Source organism: Sceloporus undulatus, chromosome 1 (genome assembly GCF_019175285.1).
Source record: "Sceloporus undulatus isolate JIND9_A2432 ecotype Alabama chromosome 1, SceUnd_v1.1, whole genome shotgun sequence".
Lineage (NCBI taxonomy): Eukaryota > Metazoa > Chordata > Lepidosauria > Squamata > Phrynosomatidae > Sceloporus > Sceloporus undulatus.
This window is the reverse complement of record NC_056522.1, coordinates 12,814,747-12,834,826: the sequence shown is the minus strand read 5'-3', so window position 1 is coordinate 12,834,826 and position 20,080 is coordinate 12,814,747. Positions and strand designations below refer to the sequence as shown.

Below are 20,080 nucleotides of genomic sequence, written 5' to 3'. Positions count from 1 at the left end.
GGTCCAGGCCTCGGAGGTAGAGAGGAACTGCTGGACCTCTTACCCTTTCCCGCCACCACTCCCTTCTCCTTCTGTGTCATGTCTTTTTAGATTGTAAGCCCGAGGGCAGGGAACCGTCTAACTAAAAAGATTGCATGTACAGCACTGTGTAAATTTACAGCGCTTCATAAATAAAGGTTAATAATAATAATAATAATAATTATCCAAGTAATTGGTAAAGCTGTTGAATAGCACTGGGCCCACCCTGCTAGCACTTCTCTTCAGGATGAGGATGAACCATTGAATGCCCTTTAGGTTTGATTGGTCAACCAATTACAAATCCACATAACTGTCACACTGTCTAGCCCACATTTTAGTAGCTTTTTTACAAGGATATCATGAAGGACCTTGTCAAAGGCCTTATTGAAACCAAGATACGCTACAGCCACAGCATACTGTGTATAGTGACTAATAATAATGTTGCTAAGAGGCTTGGTAATGCCACCAGAAGCACATTATAAGGAGACTATCTCCTTATATATGAACAGACACACACACACAAACCTTTGGCTTCTGTGAAAAATTCCTTTACAACCTGCTTCTCATTCAGAATTTGGAGAACTAGGATTGTGGCCAAATTAATGAATCGATTTCTGGGACTTTTCTTCTTGTCCAACAAAAGGCCATGTCTTGGGGGATAAAATCCGACTGGGAAACCATCTAATATAGACCTAAGCTCCATGACTGATCCCTCAGATAAAGGGGTTCAAAACTGACTAATCATTAATTGAAATGAAGAAACGTAATCCCCACACCAAGCCAGAAGCCTCTAAGTAGGATAATGAATACTTGCTAGTTGGTTTTTTCCTATGAGGGATTTCTGGAAGTTTGAAGCATGCTGCATAAATTTAAGCAGAAATAAAAAGTAATGAATCTTTATAAGATTAATAATTGCTTTAAAACTTGCTTTTCCATATACAAATCTTAATATTCAGATGATCAATATCTAGAAAAATAATACCTGAGAGATAAAAGTCATGAAAATATATGTTACCTTTCACCAACATTCCAAAAACATTCACCTTTGGATTTAATTTCAAGGTGATCAGATGATCCCGACCACACGAATCTTCTGCTTTTAATTTTATGATGTTAAAAGCAGGATCCACAAACACAACTCTGAAAGAAAAAGGAAGCAAGTTCTGTTGTAATTTTATTTGTTACTTACTCCTATTAATCTGTTACAAATATATTAGTCAGAAATCACGTGTATGACAGCCATTTCTGTTGTTGCAGATTTATTGCTGTTAATACACCAGTCAGCTGCTTAATGCAGTCATATATCTCTGAGTTATTTACATTATGTGTCAGGGCTCGTGCTGTGGTCAGTGAGCACTATGTTTCAGTTTTCCTTCCCTGGAACCTTTGGCACACACAGCATGTTCCTGTCAGCTTCTACTTATGTACACATTAAACTTCCTGCCAACAATTTGATCCATTTCTTCAGTTTCTTAAAGTAAAAGACTTTTTTCTTCAATTCTTCAACAAACTTTTCACTGTAAACACTGTAGAAACTTTGGTACATTTGTCTGTATAGTAAAAGTAATCTTTGTAAAAACACTGTTAGGAATTGAATAAGAACATCTTCAAAAACTGTGATATTCAAACCTTCATAGAGAATTTAGTAACACAACAGACTATGCACAGAGAAGTCCCGATGAAAACAAGTGAGATAGCAGAAAGAGAAGTGGATATAAGCAGATACTCTGATTTAAACTCAGGGGCAAAAGAGACAGCTGTTCCTTTCAGCACCAGATTGGGACCACAGCAACTGCATGCCACAATCCCGATACGGCAGCTTGCCAGCTCAAAAAGATGCAGCAAAATGCCGCTCCTTTTAGAGCCGGCAAAAAGGTGGTGGCACTTTTCAGTGCTCCTCTTAGCATGCGTTGTATAAGTCCCATGCATAAGGAGTGCCATGATCCCACCCACTGTGCGGTCAGGCAGGTGGCATGATGCTGGCATGGGGGCAGCGTCGGGGCGTGTCATCCAAACACTATGCCAGTGCTTCAAGCCAGTCTGTTTAGCCCCTCAGTTTACAAAGTTACTATGGGATGTCATTTCACAGAATGTAATGTACAACCATAACCTCAAAATGGCTGGCATTTCTCATACTCTAAGTAATCTGAAGAGGAATCTGAATTCTGCACTTACAAAACATTTACAAACACATTGCTACCACAAACAAGATTTACTCACAGATAGTATCTTCTTCATATTTTTATATGCTAAGAAGTTTGATTAAGATGACGGTTCTAAAACAAACACTATTTAAAATGCAAAATCACAATATTGTTTTCCAGAACAACCAATCACAACCAAAACAGAAAATTCTTAAGAAACAGGCATATTAAATCTGACAAATGTTCTTTACTAATAAACATGACATACTTATCCCAGCCCAATGTTTCTATGTCTCCAATGAGGGCAGAGTAATACTGTGGAGGTGGTGCTGTGTGCAGTTCCTGTGTATTCTTCAAAGCCAATTCCTGGTAGAAAATACAGAACATTATCTTATACATTTGTTTGCACTGAGCAGCTGAACTGACTAGAATAATACACAAGATTCATAAGGGCACCAATCAAGCCACTGCTATTTATGCTATCTATGAGTCCATACTTACACTGATTGAAAAGTTCAACTGAAAAATTAAGCCAGTCATGATCATATGTTGGAAAACCATTATTTCATCAGAACGTTAGCTCAAAACTCTTTCCAATGTAACAATGCCATAGACTGCCTAATTATTACTATCTTTATTCCTAAACTTAAGTGAATTAGTTGTTGTAAATTGTGACAATTCGTTAAAGAAGTCTTTCTCAAGATTTTTACCCTGAAGCAACCCTTAGAAATTTTTCAGGTCTCAAGGATCCTCTGAATCATATTTATTTTATCTACAGCTGTAAAAAAGTTTATTCTTTTTTCCAATCATGATCTCCTGAAGAATCTCCTAGTGACTACTAGTGGATTCCTATGGTTCTAAGTAACCATAGTTGAGAAAACCGGAAATAGAGAGTAGCATACCTCGCTTTCCTGATACACTAAACAGAGGGGATCAAGCAACAGATTAGGATTTGAGGAACTGCTTCACACTACTCTACGCTAGCTACTTTGTTGTTCTGCCTGCTGATTCCTTATTTTAGAAGGTAATGGAGAGGAGGATGGGGATGGAGGTGATTTGTTTGCTCAATAGGAAACTGTCAGGCAGAAAGCTGGGCCCTTCAGAGTTGAAGGCTGGGGTCCCCCCCTTATCGGCTCCCCTTATTGGCTTCTATGGGAGCTACTGACAGTGCATCCATAATCATTCACCACTCACAGAGCAACTTCAATTCCTTCTTGAACTTTTGATTCAAAAATTGCACATGCCATGTGAGAGCCAGAGAAGAAAATGAATTATTTCAAACACAATTTTATTTCAATAGCCTCCGAGTGCAACATTAAGAGACTTAAGTCCTAAACTGATGGGCCAAATGGCAGGTTTCCAGCTGTGTTCAGGGTGTAGCGTTCAGATTACGAATGCCCTGAACGCAGCCAGAAACTGCAACAATGACATGTCTTCTGAAAGAACTGGGACAAGACTGCAGCAACAGCCTGGATTGGGGCCTCTGGGGCACATGACGTCACAGCAATCTCACTAAGATCCTTTTGGCCCATCTGTTTTGGGCCATACACAAGTATTAAGGGAAGGTGGATATAGAGAATAGTGGACATGTTAGATACCTAATCTTTTGAAACTAGAGATTCAATGGATTGAACCTGGGATCCTCAGTTCTTGCTTACAAAATATGTAGTCTCATGCTGATTTTAGTTTAATTAATTTTCAATCCTAAAATTCCAACTTCTGATCATGACTGATTTGAGTCCAACTGATTTCACTGGAAATGTGATAGCATTAAATGGTAATCCAGAATTCTGCAGAAATCTGCCTTGTTGGGGATGAGCCAATTTAATGGCTTTGTTCCGCCATAATCCATTTTGAGAGAAAGATGAGATATAAAAACAATAAATAAATAAATAAAGATTATCAGGTTAGGACATCATGGTAAATAAACTATATACAGCCACCATCATTGTGTGTATAAAGAGTCCAGGACTTACAATGTTACTCCATACATGCTAATTAATGTGTTTAGGGTTTTGTGATGTCATGGATTTGTATTTCAAAGAATACAAATATGAGGAGAAGCAACCAAGAGTTGTCTTAAGTTGCAAATAAACTCCAAGAGAGAGGAAAATATTCTCTTGTACTGAAAGAGTGTCTGGTCATTATGTAGGCACTGAAGAAGCTGCACCGGTGCTAACAAATCACAGAGCACTGATTTGGTTGAAGGAGGAGAAGTAGCAAAACATCAAGCTGCAAAAATGCAAGAGGAATTTGCAGAACCACCAGAGATTCCCATCAGATCAAGAAGGAAAAAAAGCAACACCCAGCTGCAGAGATGCCAATGGAATCCGCAAGAGTGCCAGAGTGACTGCCAACAGATCAAGAGGATGTGAAATAATGAGTTTTAAGAAAACCAAACAGAAACAAAAAAACCAGCAAAACACTCTGACTAAAAGCACACTTTTTAAAAGATCCATTAAACAAATGGCTGTCTTTAAAGGAAGACATATTTAGAAAATTCCCAATCATTGGCATAGTTCCTCCTTGAAATATATTATAATTAATTCCTTGTATACAGTTCAAGAAGAGTTTGTCAATGACTATCCTCAAAAAAATGAAAATGTGAAACATTTAAATATGAAGGGTAAGATGATACTAGTGCTATGTCAGTTTCTAACTTTATTTTCATATTCAGGTTCTAAGAGCTTATTGGGTGATAAAACACAGGCATTCACTCCAACACTATTCTTCATGCTGCACTGTACTGTCAAGTAGCACCCTGTCCATGCATAATGGATTGAAACCAATAGCCCTGCCACTGGAGATAACCAGACAGTTTGTTCCAAAGTACAGGAAGCAGAGGGCACACCCTTAAACAGTAATTAAAACAAAGAAAGGCACATGAAAATGAGAGCATCAAATTCTTGCTGGTAGTTTTTAAAGGGCCACATGTGTGCCATATGTGCCATGCTCCATGAAGTGCTTTCATGCACCTATAGTCTGAATTCTTTGCAACAGAAGATGTACTAAAGAATGGTATTCTCTCAGCAACATAATACAGTATTGTTGTCAAAGAAACAGAAAAGCACAGTTGGCCTTCCACATTTGCGACTTTGACTTTTGCGGATTTGATTATTTGTTGTTTTGATTATTATGTTCCCTCTAGGAATCTCTGGGTCATCTAGTGAAACACTGACAGAAGTTGTGCTGGAAAACCTAGGTCATAGAGAAAACACTTCTCTAGGCTTTTGTAGGTCCTCCAGCATGATTCTATGATCAACATCTGGCAGATGTTGCCCACAGAGTTGCACTGGAGGACCTGGAGATACCTAGAGAGGTGTTCTCCCAGGTAGGAAGAATAGTGTTTTTGTTTTTATATCTGCAGTTTTTCCACATTCACGGAGGTCCTTCATCCCTAATCCCAGCACGCTGGTGATAATTTCAAATGAAACAATGTAAACATCCCACAGGGTTATCAACTGCACATTTCTTTTGCTAAAAAAAACATGAAACAAAGCAACTTTATCTACAAATGAGTAAAATTTAAAAAGAAAATAAGTTAATACAACAAAATATGTTTGCGTGTGCACACACTGCTTTCTATACATCAGAGACTGAGAATCTGTGGCCCTCAGGATGTTGAACATCAACTCAAAGAACTGCCAGTCCATTGTCAGGGTTCATCAGCGTTATAATCCAACATCATCTGGGGTGGTAGTTTCCCTATAACTGCTCTAAATGAGTAAATAGAACTATTATTCTATTTTGAAGAATCTTATAATAAGGTCATAATGGGAAAGAAAACTTAAAATTCAGCCCAAATGTTTCTTGCTCAACCATATGAATACTGACCCTACACAAGAAGAAGCAAAGGACCCAAAGGAAACAAGTGAGGCAATAAAGTAAATAGGTGACACTTGTTCCATTCAGATTTAATGTAACTACTCAAAGCAGTAAACAAGTAAAACCATCCCCCCATATCAGCTGCATTTGCACAATTATTTCTAACTAAAGGCATTCCTCAGTTAACAAGGCCTCTGAGAAAAATGCTGCTTTTTTAAAAAAAAAATCATTTTATGGCTGTCCAGCCCGTTTCTTTCTTGTTTTCTGTAAAGATAGATTTTCCTCCCCATAGAATCAACATTGGGAAAATGGTGACTGGGGGCTGGAGATACACAAACTTTTGATGGTGGGTCACACAAGCACGCCTGTAGTAAACAATGCAATAAAGGTTGAGCAGGAAAAGAGCAGTATTCTACTTGAGCCAATGCAACCATAGCATCCAACTGTAGCCATGTGTGCCTCCTTACAACAGGCAAGGTAAACAGCAGTTGCCTTTGGAATCCATTACTGAGCATGAAACCAGGTGTCACCAGCTATCTCCAACCATGTTGTAAAAGAACAGATCTAGAAGCTGAATTTTGGAAGAAGATTTAAAGTGGTCTCTAGAAGATTCTAAATACTGTATTTTTGTTTATTCATTAAATGCTTACCTCAACTGGTTCTTCATTTCACATGTGCTTATCTTTAGTTCTGAAATAAAAAAGTCTGCAGAAACATGTCAAGCTGCTCTTCTTTTTTGTAGGAAAGATGTAGGAACCTATCCTTATTCTTTACATGATATTTCTGCCCCTGGTACCAAAGTCTGGATTAAAGAAGTCATGCCCAGGGACACATCTACTTTGTTAACTGAGGTATACCTGAATTAATGTATAATGAACTCAACAGCATTGGGCTTTACCCTGCCAAGTCAGTGCTAAACATTCTTCTAAAAGATAACATACTGCTGTTATTAAGGTTAGTTAACAGATGGTCTCTAACTTAAAGAAGAAATTTACTTCCTCACCAAAACAGTCTTCAACTCCACCATGAAACTGACAAGATCCGAGGAGTGCTGCAACCTCTGAAAAACATATGTTTCTCATTGTTCAATATAGTTTGCTATTATTACGTTTTGATTAATCATTGTATTTTGCTAGACATGATCTTTTTCAGACACACACCAGATGAATGAAACCCTTACTTCTAAGGTATATCATACAGCGCAAGTGATATTTGATGACTCATAGCTGAATGCATGAACCAAGCACTGTAGCAGGGATGAGAAGGAAGCAGAAACCTAAAGTTCTTACTTTTGTGTCACAGCTACTAGAATCAGCCCTCCGTATCCACTGATTTTTTTAATCCACGGATTCAAGAATCCACTGCTTGAGAATATTTTTAAAATATAGAAATTCCAAAAAGCAAACCTTGATTTTGCCATTTTACATAAGGGTTACCATTTTACTATATAATGAGACATGAGCATCCACAGATTTTGGTATCCAGGGGAGATCCTAGAACCAAACTCCAGCAGATACTAAGGGCCCTCTGTGTTTCTCTCTGAGAAAAGATGGCATACTTCAATTAACAAAGCCTTCAATAAAGAAGCTCCTTTTTACAATGTCTTTTCATGCCTAGCCATCCCTTTTGCTTCCTTATTCTCTCTCTAGCTGAAAGGTTTTTTGCATCATCATGGCTGGGATGGTGAAAGAGGGCTAGAAGAGCACAGATTTTGGTGTCAGGTTGCAGCCGTGTGTTTGAAGTAAAATACAGTTTGAGATGGGAAAGAGTGGGATTGTACCCTTGCTGATCCTACTGTAACCATGTATGTCTGTCCACAACAGGCAAGTAAATAGAAGCTGTCTCCAGAAGCCCTTTCTGAGTCTATGTGAAAAGCAAAACGGAGTGGGGGTGGAAAAGCAGATAAGCTTGCCTCACCAACTCCACCTAGCATGTTTTGTTTTGGTTTTGGTTTTTTAAAAAACAGATATGACCGTTAAAATAGAAATTATAAGAGTGCAGGTGGATGAAATAAAAAGTCATCTCTGTATGCACATCGGAAGAAGCCTTCAAGTGGTCTCTAGAAGGTTCAAAATGTTTTTGTTTACTTATACAAGACTTATCTGCCCTGATTATTTCATATGTCTTATGGCTATTGTTAGTTTTGAATTTAAGAACTGCTGAAATATGTTGCACTACTCCTCTTTTTTATGGTAACGGAACTTATCCTTATTCTTCCTGGATGACCCTTGTGGTCTCTTCCAACTCTATGATTCCTGTTTGTTTCTGAATTTTCTGTTAAAAGAGGTAATGCCCAGGAACTTCTTTAGCTGAAGTATACCTGTAGAGCAAATTGAGTCAAATGTAAAACTTCCACACTGCAGAAATAATCCAGACTGACACCACTTTAACTGCCATGGCTCAATGCTATATGGGAGCCTGAGAATTTTAGTTTGTTGTAGCACCAGAGCTCTTTGACAGAGAGGGCTAAACGTCTCACAAAACTGCAATTTCCAGAATTCCACAGCACTGAGCAATGGTAGTTGAAGTGGTATCAAATTGGATTATTTCCACAGTGAGGATGCAGCCTAGGTGGATTATAATTTATACCACATATTTCTGGTAAATCATGGAGTGCACACCCATTCTTCAGAGATCATATCTGTAATCTTCTTTCTTCCACCCATTTATTTTTTTCTTTCTGTGGTTTAGACTCAACTGCTGCCAATCTAACTTAAATATTGTACATGTACCTTTTCTGTATAGCCCTGAGGAAAACATGCATCCCAGTATGACCCTAGCTTGTTGTCTTCTGACACCGTCCCCTTTCTGGGAGTAAAAACCTGTTGTTGTGTACCATGATGGCTGGTTAAAGATCCCCTTTCTAACATACATATATAAGTGTGTGAGTGTGTGTGTGTTGAAAGGCAAATTTTAATGTGCCCTGGAAGTACTGACCTCCTTCTACTCTCTCAACCATCCAGCTTTTAGTATGTGCACAAATAGTTATGCCTGCTGGAATTTTGTTAAGTTCTTTGGCATTATTTTTCTTTACTTTGTCCTTTACATTCTTCATTACATGTGCCTAAATTTTACCCTTGGCTTATTCACAGGTCATATCAAAATCCATAATTTTGGCCCCAAAACCTGCTCTTGACTTATATATGAAACTGACTTACAGTCAAATATATACGGTATGTACAAACCTGTTATTTGCATTTAAAAAAAACCATTTGCCTATTTTTAGCATCAATAATAAAGATACAATAAAAACAAAAGAGAAATATATAACAGAAAAAAAGATTATTTTTAACACAAATACCAAATACAATATATTTTCTTCTATTTCAGAGAGTCCATTAAGAGAAAGAACTTTGGTATCTGAACACTGGAACACCACAATGATGCAGATGAAATAATTTTCTTTATCATATGAACTACACTACCTTTCCAATGTATAGCAAACTTATCATGGGGTTTTCTTGGCGAGATTTGTTCAGATGAGGTTTGCCATTGCCTTCCCCTGAGGCTTAGAACATGTGACTTGCCTAATGTCACCCAGTGGGTTTCATGGGCAAGTGGGGATCAAATGCTAGTCTCCAGAGTTGTAATCCAATATACAAACCATTACGCCACACTGGCTCTTGTGACTGCAACGTCACCATCTTATAAACACTTCTCAGCAACTGCTACACAAGAGACACATTGCACTGAGTATATATCCATCATTAATGATAGCTCCATCTTCTATGAATTTATTCAGTCCCCTTTTAAAACCATCCAGGTTGTCAGGCATGACTAATTCCTGTGATAGCAAACACCAGTTTAATATGCATTATGTATAGTAGTAGTTCCTGTTATACTTTAAATATCTGAGTGGATAAACCAAGTTTCTAATTTTTTAACAGAGGGAAAAAGGTTTCTCCAAATCTTGCATCCTTTATAGCCTATTAACACACACCCCCATACATTTTCAGTCAGATTACTTCCCCATAATACAATCAGTGTCACAATCTGATTCACTTCAGAGGTGATCCATAATCCAACATCAGGAAGAAAATCTTCTAGAACATGGCCACATAGCCTGAAAAACCCACAAAAAAACATAATCCATTTACTTTGGTGTATCCTAGAGAAAAATCAGTAGAACTCTTAAAGATAAGACTCATAAATAAATGTGATGTGGACTGTAGATCCTGCTGCCAACAATTATAACAACTCATGCTGTTAACATTCAAAAGTTTCAAATGCATGTTTAATTAGCATACCTGCTTTAGAATCTGTTGATAGCCATGTAACAACTTCTTCATATGCCAGCTACACTGGATCCTACAATATATAATATTACTCATTAAGTAAACTGGGCAATTAAACACTCACTAAGATTGAATACTTTACAAAAGATCTCTATGTACTTTGCTCCTAATTCTCAGGAACAATTAGCATGGCAGGGAGTTGGTCTGGATGACCCTTGTGGTCTCTTCCAACTCCAGGATTCTATGGCTCTGTACAGTAATTTATTTCATAGGAATTATTACTTTAAACACAATGTAAAAAAGTATCTTGTGCTGAAAACATGTCACTATTCTACATTGTTTTGAAACTAACAATTCCTATGAAATAATTCTTCCTGAGACTATTTGACAGTATATCCAGTTGAGATTTAAGTATCATTTCTAACAAAATATGAACAAAAATGGATTTTAGAAATCCAACTGGTTACTGCATTTTCTTTATATAAACTTTCGTTTCTTATATTAAACTTCAGAGAAGTGGAATACAGAGATAGCTGTGTTAGTCTGCAATATCAGTATGCAAAGGGATTTTGTAGAACCTTTGAGACTGTGAAAGATGTTGTAGCACAGGTTTTTGTAGACTAAGGCCCTATCCAGACAGGCCATTTGTACATACTCCGTACGTACTAGGATTGCCTGGGGGACATCTTTTTTTAGGCGCCCGCAACCCTAGTACATACGGAGTACGTACAAAATGGCGGCACCCTGTTCACACGGGTGCCACCATTTTGATGTAAAGGACGCCTAGCGTCCGCACATCGCAGCACCCAGGTGACATCGCAAGTGCACCAACGGCGCACTGAGGCGTCACTTGTGTGCTGCAAAAAGAAGCCGTTTTTTGCTGCTTTTTCCGCTGCTGGGAAGCCTCGCCGTTTGGAGGCTGAGGCTTCCAGCCGGCGGAAATGGAGGCAGTGGCAGACCGCTGTTTTTGGGCGGTCTGTATCCCGCCTGTCTACTTCCTCAGATCCAACTGATAGACTCCAAACAGTACAATGGGGAAGAAATTTCTCAAATTCAGGCCTTTTTTTGTTGTTTCAAGAATCAAAACTATACAAACCCACTTAAATTTGGGAGTTTTTTTTGTGTGTCAATTTTCGTTTAGAAATAATTACCTTTGCACTTTAGATAGACACAGTTGGACAAAATAATACAGTGCGCCCTTCTTTTACGTGGGGGATCCGTTCCGGACCCCCCCCCCCCCCGTAAACAAAATTGCCGTATGTTTGAGACCCATTACAAGTAAATGGGGCTCCTGCTCATGGCAGCCCAGTGGTGTTCACATGCAACCCCATGCACGCCATTGTTTCTTCCGGCGCACAGCACTGCTTCTTCTGGCACTGCTTTCACCGTATGCTGAAAGCAGTGTATATTGCGCCCGTGTATGAAGAAGGCGCACTGTATTCTGACAGCAAAAGAATTCTTGGGGCAAACTTTTTATGTCCTTGGCACTTTTTCATTTACCAAAAGGAAACTGGAAATACATGACTGAAATTTGAAGACAGATGTATTTAAAGTATTTCTTTTCTAATCTTCCACAAGAATCATTCTTTCAAGTTAGATATCCATAAAAATAAGGCAGTACCAACCTTCAAGTTTAAAATCTAAAACACTGAAGGAAACAAGGATAAGGAGAAGAATAGGTTACTATTGTGCAATTAATAATATCCTTGTAAGACTGCATTGTACAGTGGATCTTTCACATTTGCCACAGGACCTCCTTGAAAGTGGGAAAATCACAAATAAAAAATACACTTCTTTCTAACCTGAAAGAATATCTCTCTAGGAACCTCTAGGTCCTCCAGCGCAATTGCATGGTCAAGATCTGCCAGAACGTGACTATGAAACTGCGCCGGAGGACTTACAAATGCCTAGAGAAGTGTTCTCTCTAGGAATCTCTGAGTCCTCAAGCATGACTTTTGGCAGACGTCATGCTGGACCTAGAGACTCCTAAAGAGAACATATTAATCAAATCCGTGAATAATCAAAGCCGCAAATGTGGAGGGCCAACTGTAAGTCTAGTTTTGTTCAAGTAAGAATCCACTGAAGGTTGGGTTTTTGCTACCACAGAGTAACCAATTAAACATTTTAACTTGCTTTCAAAAGGAAGATTTACAACGTATTTAAACCATTCCATTAACCTTCTATTTCAACATTTCTCAGACTGTGGGTAGGGCTTGCCAATGGGCCAACCTTCAGCTGGGTGTCACCCTACTCAGACCCACACTGTGTTATGCACCCTGTGTTACAGCAACAACACATCCCTGGTTCCAATAACTGAAATAGATCACATGTAAAATGCAAAGGCACATGCAGGAATCTGAGCTGATTAGAAAGCAAGGGAGCAACTGTAAAGTTGGCAAAAAGAAGCAAAAAAAGGAGAAATGAATGAGAAATTGGCCAGCCACCCTAGGGAAGGGAAAGAAAAAATAGGAAGAAAGGGAATGAAAAAATTAATTATCTTTCTGGTTTCAAAATTATTTCCCATTATACCCTTGTTACTATTATTGATATGTGCCTTCAAGTCATTTCCAGGGAATGTGACTTGCCCAGGGATACCCAAAGGATTTTCATGGATGAGCCAGGATTTGAACCCTGGTTTCCCAGAATCTTAATCCAACATTCAAACCTAGGGATGGCCCTGGGGATGGAAAATAAGACCTATATCATCTGAGGTGACATTAACCAATCTCTATGATATATATTCAAAGTGTGGCCATACTGTCTCTAGTATTTTCTACTGCAAGAACCATCCCACCCCTGAAACATGGTTATAAGAGACTGCTAACAAGCCTTAGCCAGCCAACATCTGCTCAGGAGGAGAGAAAAATATATATAAATCATCCTTTATCCAATTAAGAATCCAGCTTCATGGCTAAGAACTATAATTCAAGTTTTAAATGGCTAGGTGCCACATTATATAACACGTGAATGATCAGTAGCATAAAAATGTACTAGGGCAAAAATACTTTTCCTCAAGTCTCATTTGAAAGTACCTGCCTTGAGAAGTGGTATCCTTCCTAAAACTATATTAAGCCTATTACATTCTAAAGGAGAAAACTGACAAGCACATATATGTATAATTCAGAGATATAGTCCTGTCAGTCTGGAATATCAGTATGCCAAGGGAGAAAGATGGAAATGAAATATATTGTAAGTATGCAAATGAGGTAACAAGTTCAGTTTTAACTATGGTTGTTGAGGGACAAAGGTAGGAGGGAAGATGTTGCCTAAAGCCAGGGTCGGTAGGTGACGGTATGAATTGTGGAAGAAGTTTTGGGATGTGGTGTGTGCAGTCTCAGAGACGGAAAGGAGATATGTTAAAGTGGCTAAGAGTATCCAGTGTTATAATTTGTGTAGTGTGCCAGGAAGCCATTGACATTGTTCAACCCACTGTGGATGGATTGGAGTTTGTGAATATATTCTAATTCAGCGGTTTTTCTTTCCAATCTTCCTTTGTAGTTTTTTGTTCAAGGTCCAGTGTTCTGAAATTGAAGATGGAATGGGCATAGGGCAATCAGTTTCATTTAAAGCAGGAATGAGCAAGATGAGGGGGCCACATTAGCTCCTCCAGGAGACACCAGAGGGCTCCACTCTGCCATTACAGGAGGGGAAGCCCCCAACTGCCCTCTAGGAGGCAGGAGTAATTTCACCGTGTTCTTGGGCCTTCTTAGATCCAAGAGAAGACTTTTTTTTTAACAAAAGGAAATGAGTGGAAGTAACTTCTTGTTCACTTTCTGTTTTTAAGAAAGGTCTCTTCTGGGCCCAAATTGGCTCAAGAGGGCACTAACTGTCATAGGAATGCCCCACAAGCCCCATGAGGGCATCTTTGAGGGGGAGCTGACCCTGGGGAGGGGCCTAGAGTCATAAAAACCCACAAACCACACTTGGACCAACCCTGACATAAAGGATTCATAAACCTTTTCAGATCCTATCTAAACAGCCATTTCTATCACCATTTATTCATTTTTTGTGTAATGAAGTACAAATTCCATTCAGTCTTTGCATTCAGAAGATACAATATTTTTCAGATATTCACAGATTCTAAATCAGAGAATATAAACCACAAATTTAGAATCACAGATACTATAACCAGAAACTAACAGCAGGACATGTCTTATGAACTTCATAGCTAGTAAGAACCATTCAAAAGCTATCACTGCATTCAAAACAAGATGGTTTAAAATAATAATTAAAAAAACGTATATTGCAAATGTAGGAAAAATACAGAAAGCCATGCAACACACCTAGCATTTTTCAGCTGAAGATCCAATGGTAAAAGTATCCTTATGTGAAAGTCTCTGCCCTGGGTAAAAAAACAAGAACATCTCATTAGGCAGAATATCCACTATTCATTTCTTTGTGAGATACAGCCTGGGATCCTGTTGATGCACTAAGCCAGCATAAGAACACCAGTGTAGGCAGTAATGGCTGGAGGAAAAAGGCTGAGGGAAAAGTAACTATGAAGAAAGTAAGGCATCAGAGAAAGTGGCTGCTCAGAGCCAGCAAGTTTTCTCAGGTTTTCTATGCTTTTCCTTGCCATTACAATGAGACCCTGGAAGAAATACAATCAGTAATTTGATACATCAACAAGATTATGGGTATGACAGGAATTTTTATTAATTTAAAAACTTAAGTTTCAACCCAGGGTTTTTTCTGTTTTATTTTATTGCATTTTATTTGTTTTAAATAAACTGGGAACAACTGAAAGGTAATAAGATAGCCATAAGAGCTGTCTAACAAATACAATGGGCCCTTGGTATCTTCTGGGGTTTGGTTCCAGGATCCATTTTGGATACCAAAATTTGTGGATGTTCAAATTCTATTAAATACAGTGATGTAAGTAAAATGGAGTGCCTTATATAAAATGACAAAATCAAAGTTTGCTTTCTTGGATTTTTTGAATATTTTCAAGCTCTGGATGGTTGAATCCTTGGATAGGGAGGAACGATTGTGATCAACTATACATTGGTCAGAAGGAGAGTGAAATCAGCAAGATCTGTGACTCCTGCCTTGTTGTGGGAAAAGGAAAGATTAATTAAAACTCTGATGAATATGAATACACACCTGCCTGGAAATATTAAATTCTACCTAATGTGATACAGGTCAACATACTAACCAGAAAAATCAACTGAGCTTGACTAACAATTTAATACCTCTTATCCTCCTTCTCACCATCTCAACTGTCCCTGTCCTGGCCTTGGAGGGAGGGGAGAAGAAGCAAGTGCAACTCCATCATGCTCAGCCCAGAAGCAAATGAAAGGCCCTCCCTGCATCCCAACTGCCACTGCCCTGACCTGGGAGGAAGAAAAGAGGAAACAGACACAGCTCCACTATGCCTGCGCCCAGAAGTAGATGACAGGCCTGCCCTCCACCCCAACAGCCACTGTTGTGATCCAAGGCAGCATCTAATGGCTTAATTCCCCTCCCACACTGCCATCCCCTTTTCCTTTTGTGTCATGTCTTAATTCAGTATTTCTCTGAGGGCAAGGAACTGCTTTGTTGTTCTCTTACTTGTAAAGCATCATGTATAGTGATGGAACTGTATGAATAAACAATAACAATAATAGTCAATCACAATATTAGTTTGTGCTCAATTTTACCAGGTTAGCAGGACTCCTGAAATTATTTATTGTCTAGAATCCTGTGGGATCATGACACTAGTAGAAACAGAAGTTGTACTAGAGTTCTGTGGGTTTTTGCATAAGGAGGCATTCACTAACTGCAGGGGTAGGCAACCTGCGGCCCGCGGGCCAGATGCGGCCCAGCGAGGCCCTGGGACCGGCCCCAGCCCAGTCCTGCCGCTGATTGTCACCGGGGCCTTTGGCGTCTCGCGCGAGGGGCATGGTGGGGCAATTGTCTATAGAAGCCTCAGAAACATGCATTTATCTTAACATTTTTTTAAAAAATCAGCAAATTTTTTCACGTGTCCTCCATTTTTTATTTAAAAAGTGCCCTCCATTTGGAAATTTTGTCCTACATTTGTCCCGGTTTATTTATTTATTTATTTATTTATTTTAAAATTTATTTAATTATTTGTTTTTTGGCTTCGGCCCCCCAGTTGTCTGAGGGACAGCAACCCGGGCCCCGGCTCAAAAGGGTTGCCTACCCCTGACTAACTAGTTACACAAACACCTGGCTCTATGTACAAGGTGCACTGGGAAAACTGTCTCCTAAAGCCACCACCATCTTCTCTTTAGACTCCATTTAATTTCACTGGCAGACATTTCTGCGCTGTCTATTTTATACAGGTTCTTAACCTTCCTAATGCTGCGACCCATAGGTTGAGAACCGCAAAGGGGTTGTGACCCACAGGTTGAGAACCACTGCACTAGACTAGTATGAGATTATGGCACCAACCGTGGGTCTTAGGCGACCCCTGTGAAAAGGTCATTCGATCCTCAAAGGGGTCGCAATCCACCGGTTGAGAACTGCTGCTCTAGATCCTCCAGCATGACTTTTGGCAGAAGTTGACACTAGAGAAGTTGACACTATTCCTAGATAGAACATATTAATCAAACCCATGAATAACGAATGCCGCAAAAGTCAAAGCTGCAACTGTATTTATAGCCCATCTTTTTCTCAACAGTGGGACTTAAGATGTTTAAAGCAGCGTATGTAATGAACAAGAAAGAATCTTCTTCTAAGAAAGATCAGTATTTAATCAGCTCCAAGCTAGTACATTAAAAAGTGGTTAATCGCCCACAAAAGCACAAGCTTTCTTAACGCATTAATTTCCAGAGCAGTCCTATTACCTATTTACCCAGAAGCAAGCTCCCTTGATTTCAACAAGAATGATTTCCAGGTAAATACGCACAAGACTCTTCCAGCAAGTTTTCTAAACAAGGTTTGTTCTTGCCAAGATTTGGGAAATAAATGAAGTTTCCATGTCTCCCCAGCTCTGATCAACTTAGCATTTTAACGTAGACTTTTTACATAGTTTAGAAACAGTCGTCAGCTAACCAATAATTACTTTCAGCCTCCGTACAAAGGAATGAACATTTCACCTAAGTGTCATAACGCAGTCTGAAAAATAAGAAGAAAGCAATTAATGTACCCCTAACCTTTACCTTCATAGTCTATTGTAGCTCTCACATCTATTACATTCAAATGGCCTTTTTTGTAAAATAAAAAGCAGATGTAATTCTGACCTTTTTGTAAAGGTCAAATAACTATGATTCAGTGTTTCATTAAAGTAAAGATACTTTAAAAACACCTCAAAATGACACTCACATTGAAAAATGTGGTACGGTATGTAAATGTTGAATTTCGAGACATAAAATAGTCTTGATGGGTTGTATTAATGGAGAGAGTGGGTTTTCCCTTGTATACCTGATGGCATTTTGTATACTGTATAAACAGTTACTTCATCATCTCCTTTGTTTTAAAGGGGGAGAGGAAAGAAGCCAAAAGAAGCTTCCCAGATGCTAAGTGCGCAAGGTTAAGCTTTCCTTTCAGTTGCAGTATCTCTGCCCAGGTAGGACCACTGGCAAAGGAAGACCATCCAGGGGGTCATTTGCCATCTTTTATCTAACCATATTCTTCAAGTATTAACCACTTAGTAGTGTTGTCATCTCTCCGCTCCCTTTGTGTATCCATTTTTTAAAGCTTGCAACCTTTAAGAGAAAGCCTGCCTCTATTTTAACTGGTCCGAACCTACTGGGGATATATAGTAGTGGACCCTTGGGGTTCGGTCCCAGGATTACTGTGGATCCCACTCAATATAGTAAAGTACAGTATAGCAGCAAAATGGCACCCCTTATATAACACAGCAAAGCCAAGGTTTGTTTTTTTGGATTTTCGGGTGCATGTGTGTGAAGTAGGTTTTTGACCTACTGCTTCCACCTATCTCTGCTGACTTTTAGGGTGCGCCCACATTGTAGAAATAATGCAGTTTGACACCACTTTAAAAGTGCTGTAGCTCCATCCCATGGGATCCTGGGAGTTGCAGTTTTAAAAGGTAGTTCTGGGATTTGTAGTTCTCTGTGATACTTCTCTGGCAGAGAAGCCTAAGCATCTCACAAAACTACAATCCCAGGAATACGTAGGATGGAGCCATGGCAGTTAAAGTGGTGTCGAACTGCATTGTTTCTACAATGTAGATACACCCTGCCACACTGCAGAGTTAATGCAGCCTGAGCCCACTTTAAGTCTCATGGCTCCTTCCTATGTATTCCTGGGATTTGTAGTTTGTTGTGGCATGGGATCTCTCACAAAACTACAGATCCCAGAATCCCATAGCATGGAGCCATGGGAGTTAAAGCGGTGTCAAAGTGCATTACTTCTGCAGTGCAGATGCATTCCCTAGATGGCTGCGGAGGGGTTTCTTTAGCCTTTCCTCCTTGCCTTCCCTTCTTATTTACAAGGAGAGAGAGAGAGAGAGAGAGAGAGAGAGAGCGGAGAAGACCCTTTGATTGTTCTTGCTTTTATCTATATCCCGCTTTCTCCAAAAATTAGGACTTGAAGAGGTCCACAATTTCAAAGAACAATACAACTGACAGCATTAAAATAAGGACTGATTTATTTCCAGTATCAAAACAGTTTACACTTTGTAAAAGCATACAAGTATGTGTATGTTTATATATATATACACACACGCACACACACACACACACTTAATGTATGTGTATAGATAGATATTGTGTGTGTGTGTGTGTGTACATATATATATAATGTGTGTATATACAATATATAGTGTGTGTATTATATAGTGTGTGTGTATATATATAAGATATATATAATTGTGTACACTATTGTGTGTATATATATTATGTATAATGTAATTGTGGCATATATATGTGTGTGTATATATAGTGTGTAGGTGCCATCTACCGATCCCTCTACACCCCACCATATATGGTAAAATCTATATAAGACACACACACATGTATACATATATACACACATATATGTGCACACACATTACATATATACAGTATATATATATATATATACACACACATATACACACACACACACACAAAATACATTATAAAACCCTATAAAACTGATTTAAAGACATACAGGGAGGAAAAAACCCACCCGTATTAAACGTGCACCTGCATTAAAAAAAATACATTAATATCTACATTGAAAACGATGTTGTTGTTCTCTTTAATCTGTGAGCCGCCTCGAGTCCCTTCTGGGAGAAAGGCGGCACGCAAACGATATAAATAAATAAAACATATAAACCCCCTTAAAAACAGCCCAAATGCAGATGTTCCCAGAGGAGGTCCTGAGTTCGAATCCTCCTCGTTTTACCTCAGAACCCAGGCATGATTTTATAAAGATCTCTATCTATGGGCTGGAGGGCAGTACCTGGGCGGTGACGAAACCCTCATAGACGCTCCCTTCCCGGTTCTGAGGTAAAAGAAGCGGACATTCGCGGAATAAAGACGAGCCGAAGCCCGACGCCGCCATTTTCCACCCGCTCTCTTCGCTTTCTAACACGAACCGAGACGAGAAACTTTTTATTTTTCCCGGCGCGGACGACGTTTAACGCATGCGCGGTTTCTCTTGGGAGGATTAGACCTCTTCGCGCATGCGTACTGTAGCCGGTAACACACCAACTAAGCGAACAAACTCTATCGAGAGGAAATTGCTAGGAATAAGACTGGGGCGGGCGCGCGAATCGCAAACACAGCAATAAAAAAAGGGATAGCTCTGGGGCTTTGTTTTGGATAGGAAGAAATTACGGCTGACCGGGCTTTTTTTTTTTCGAATGCCTCCCTTGCCTCGCGCCCCTGTCTGTGATTGGTCGGAGCGCGAGCGCGAGGAGGGGAAAGCGCCAATGAAAAGGCGGCGCTCGGCAAAGACCGCCCC

The 20,080-nt window shown here is 39.3% G+C and overlaps 1 protein-coding gene across 3 annotated transcripts in view; it reads right to left on the bottom strand.

The window, feature by feature from the left end:
• Nucleotides 1–19,766, bottom strand: part of FANCL (FA complementation group L) — a 66,597-nt gene extending 46,831 nt beyond the window's left edge. The window contains exons 1-6 of one of the 3 annotated variants that reach the window (XM_042469100.1): nt 19,577–19,766; nt 14,506–14,564; nt 10,235–10,295; nt 6,991–7,047; nt 2,431–2,528; nt 1,062–1,158 (exon numbers count right to left, since the gene is read on the bottom strand). In XM_042469100.1, the coding sequence (XP_042325034.1) occupies nt 1,062–1,158; nt 2,431–2,528; nt 6,991–7,047; nt 10,235–10,295; nt 14,506–14,564; nt 19,577–19,678 (474 nt within the window). In that variant the 5' untranslated portion in view covers nt 19,679–19,766. Of the gene's footprint in view, nt 1–1,061; nt 1,159–2,430; nt 2,529–6,990; nt 7,048–10,234; nt 10,296–14,505; nt 14,565–15,414; nt 15,683–19,555 lie in introns of those variants that run through there. The other 2 variants (XM_042469109.1, XM_042469118.1) reach the window with 2 other exon arrangements.
• Nucleotides 19,767–20,080: the final 314 nt, after the last annotated feature.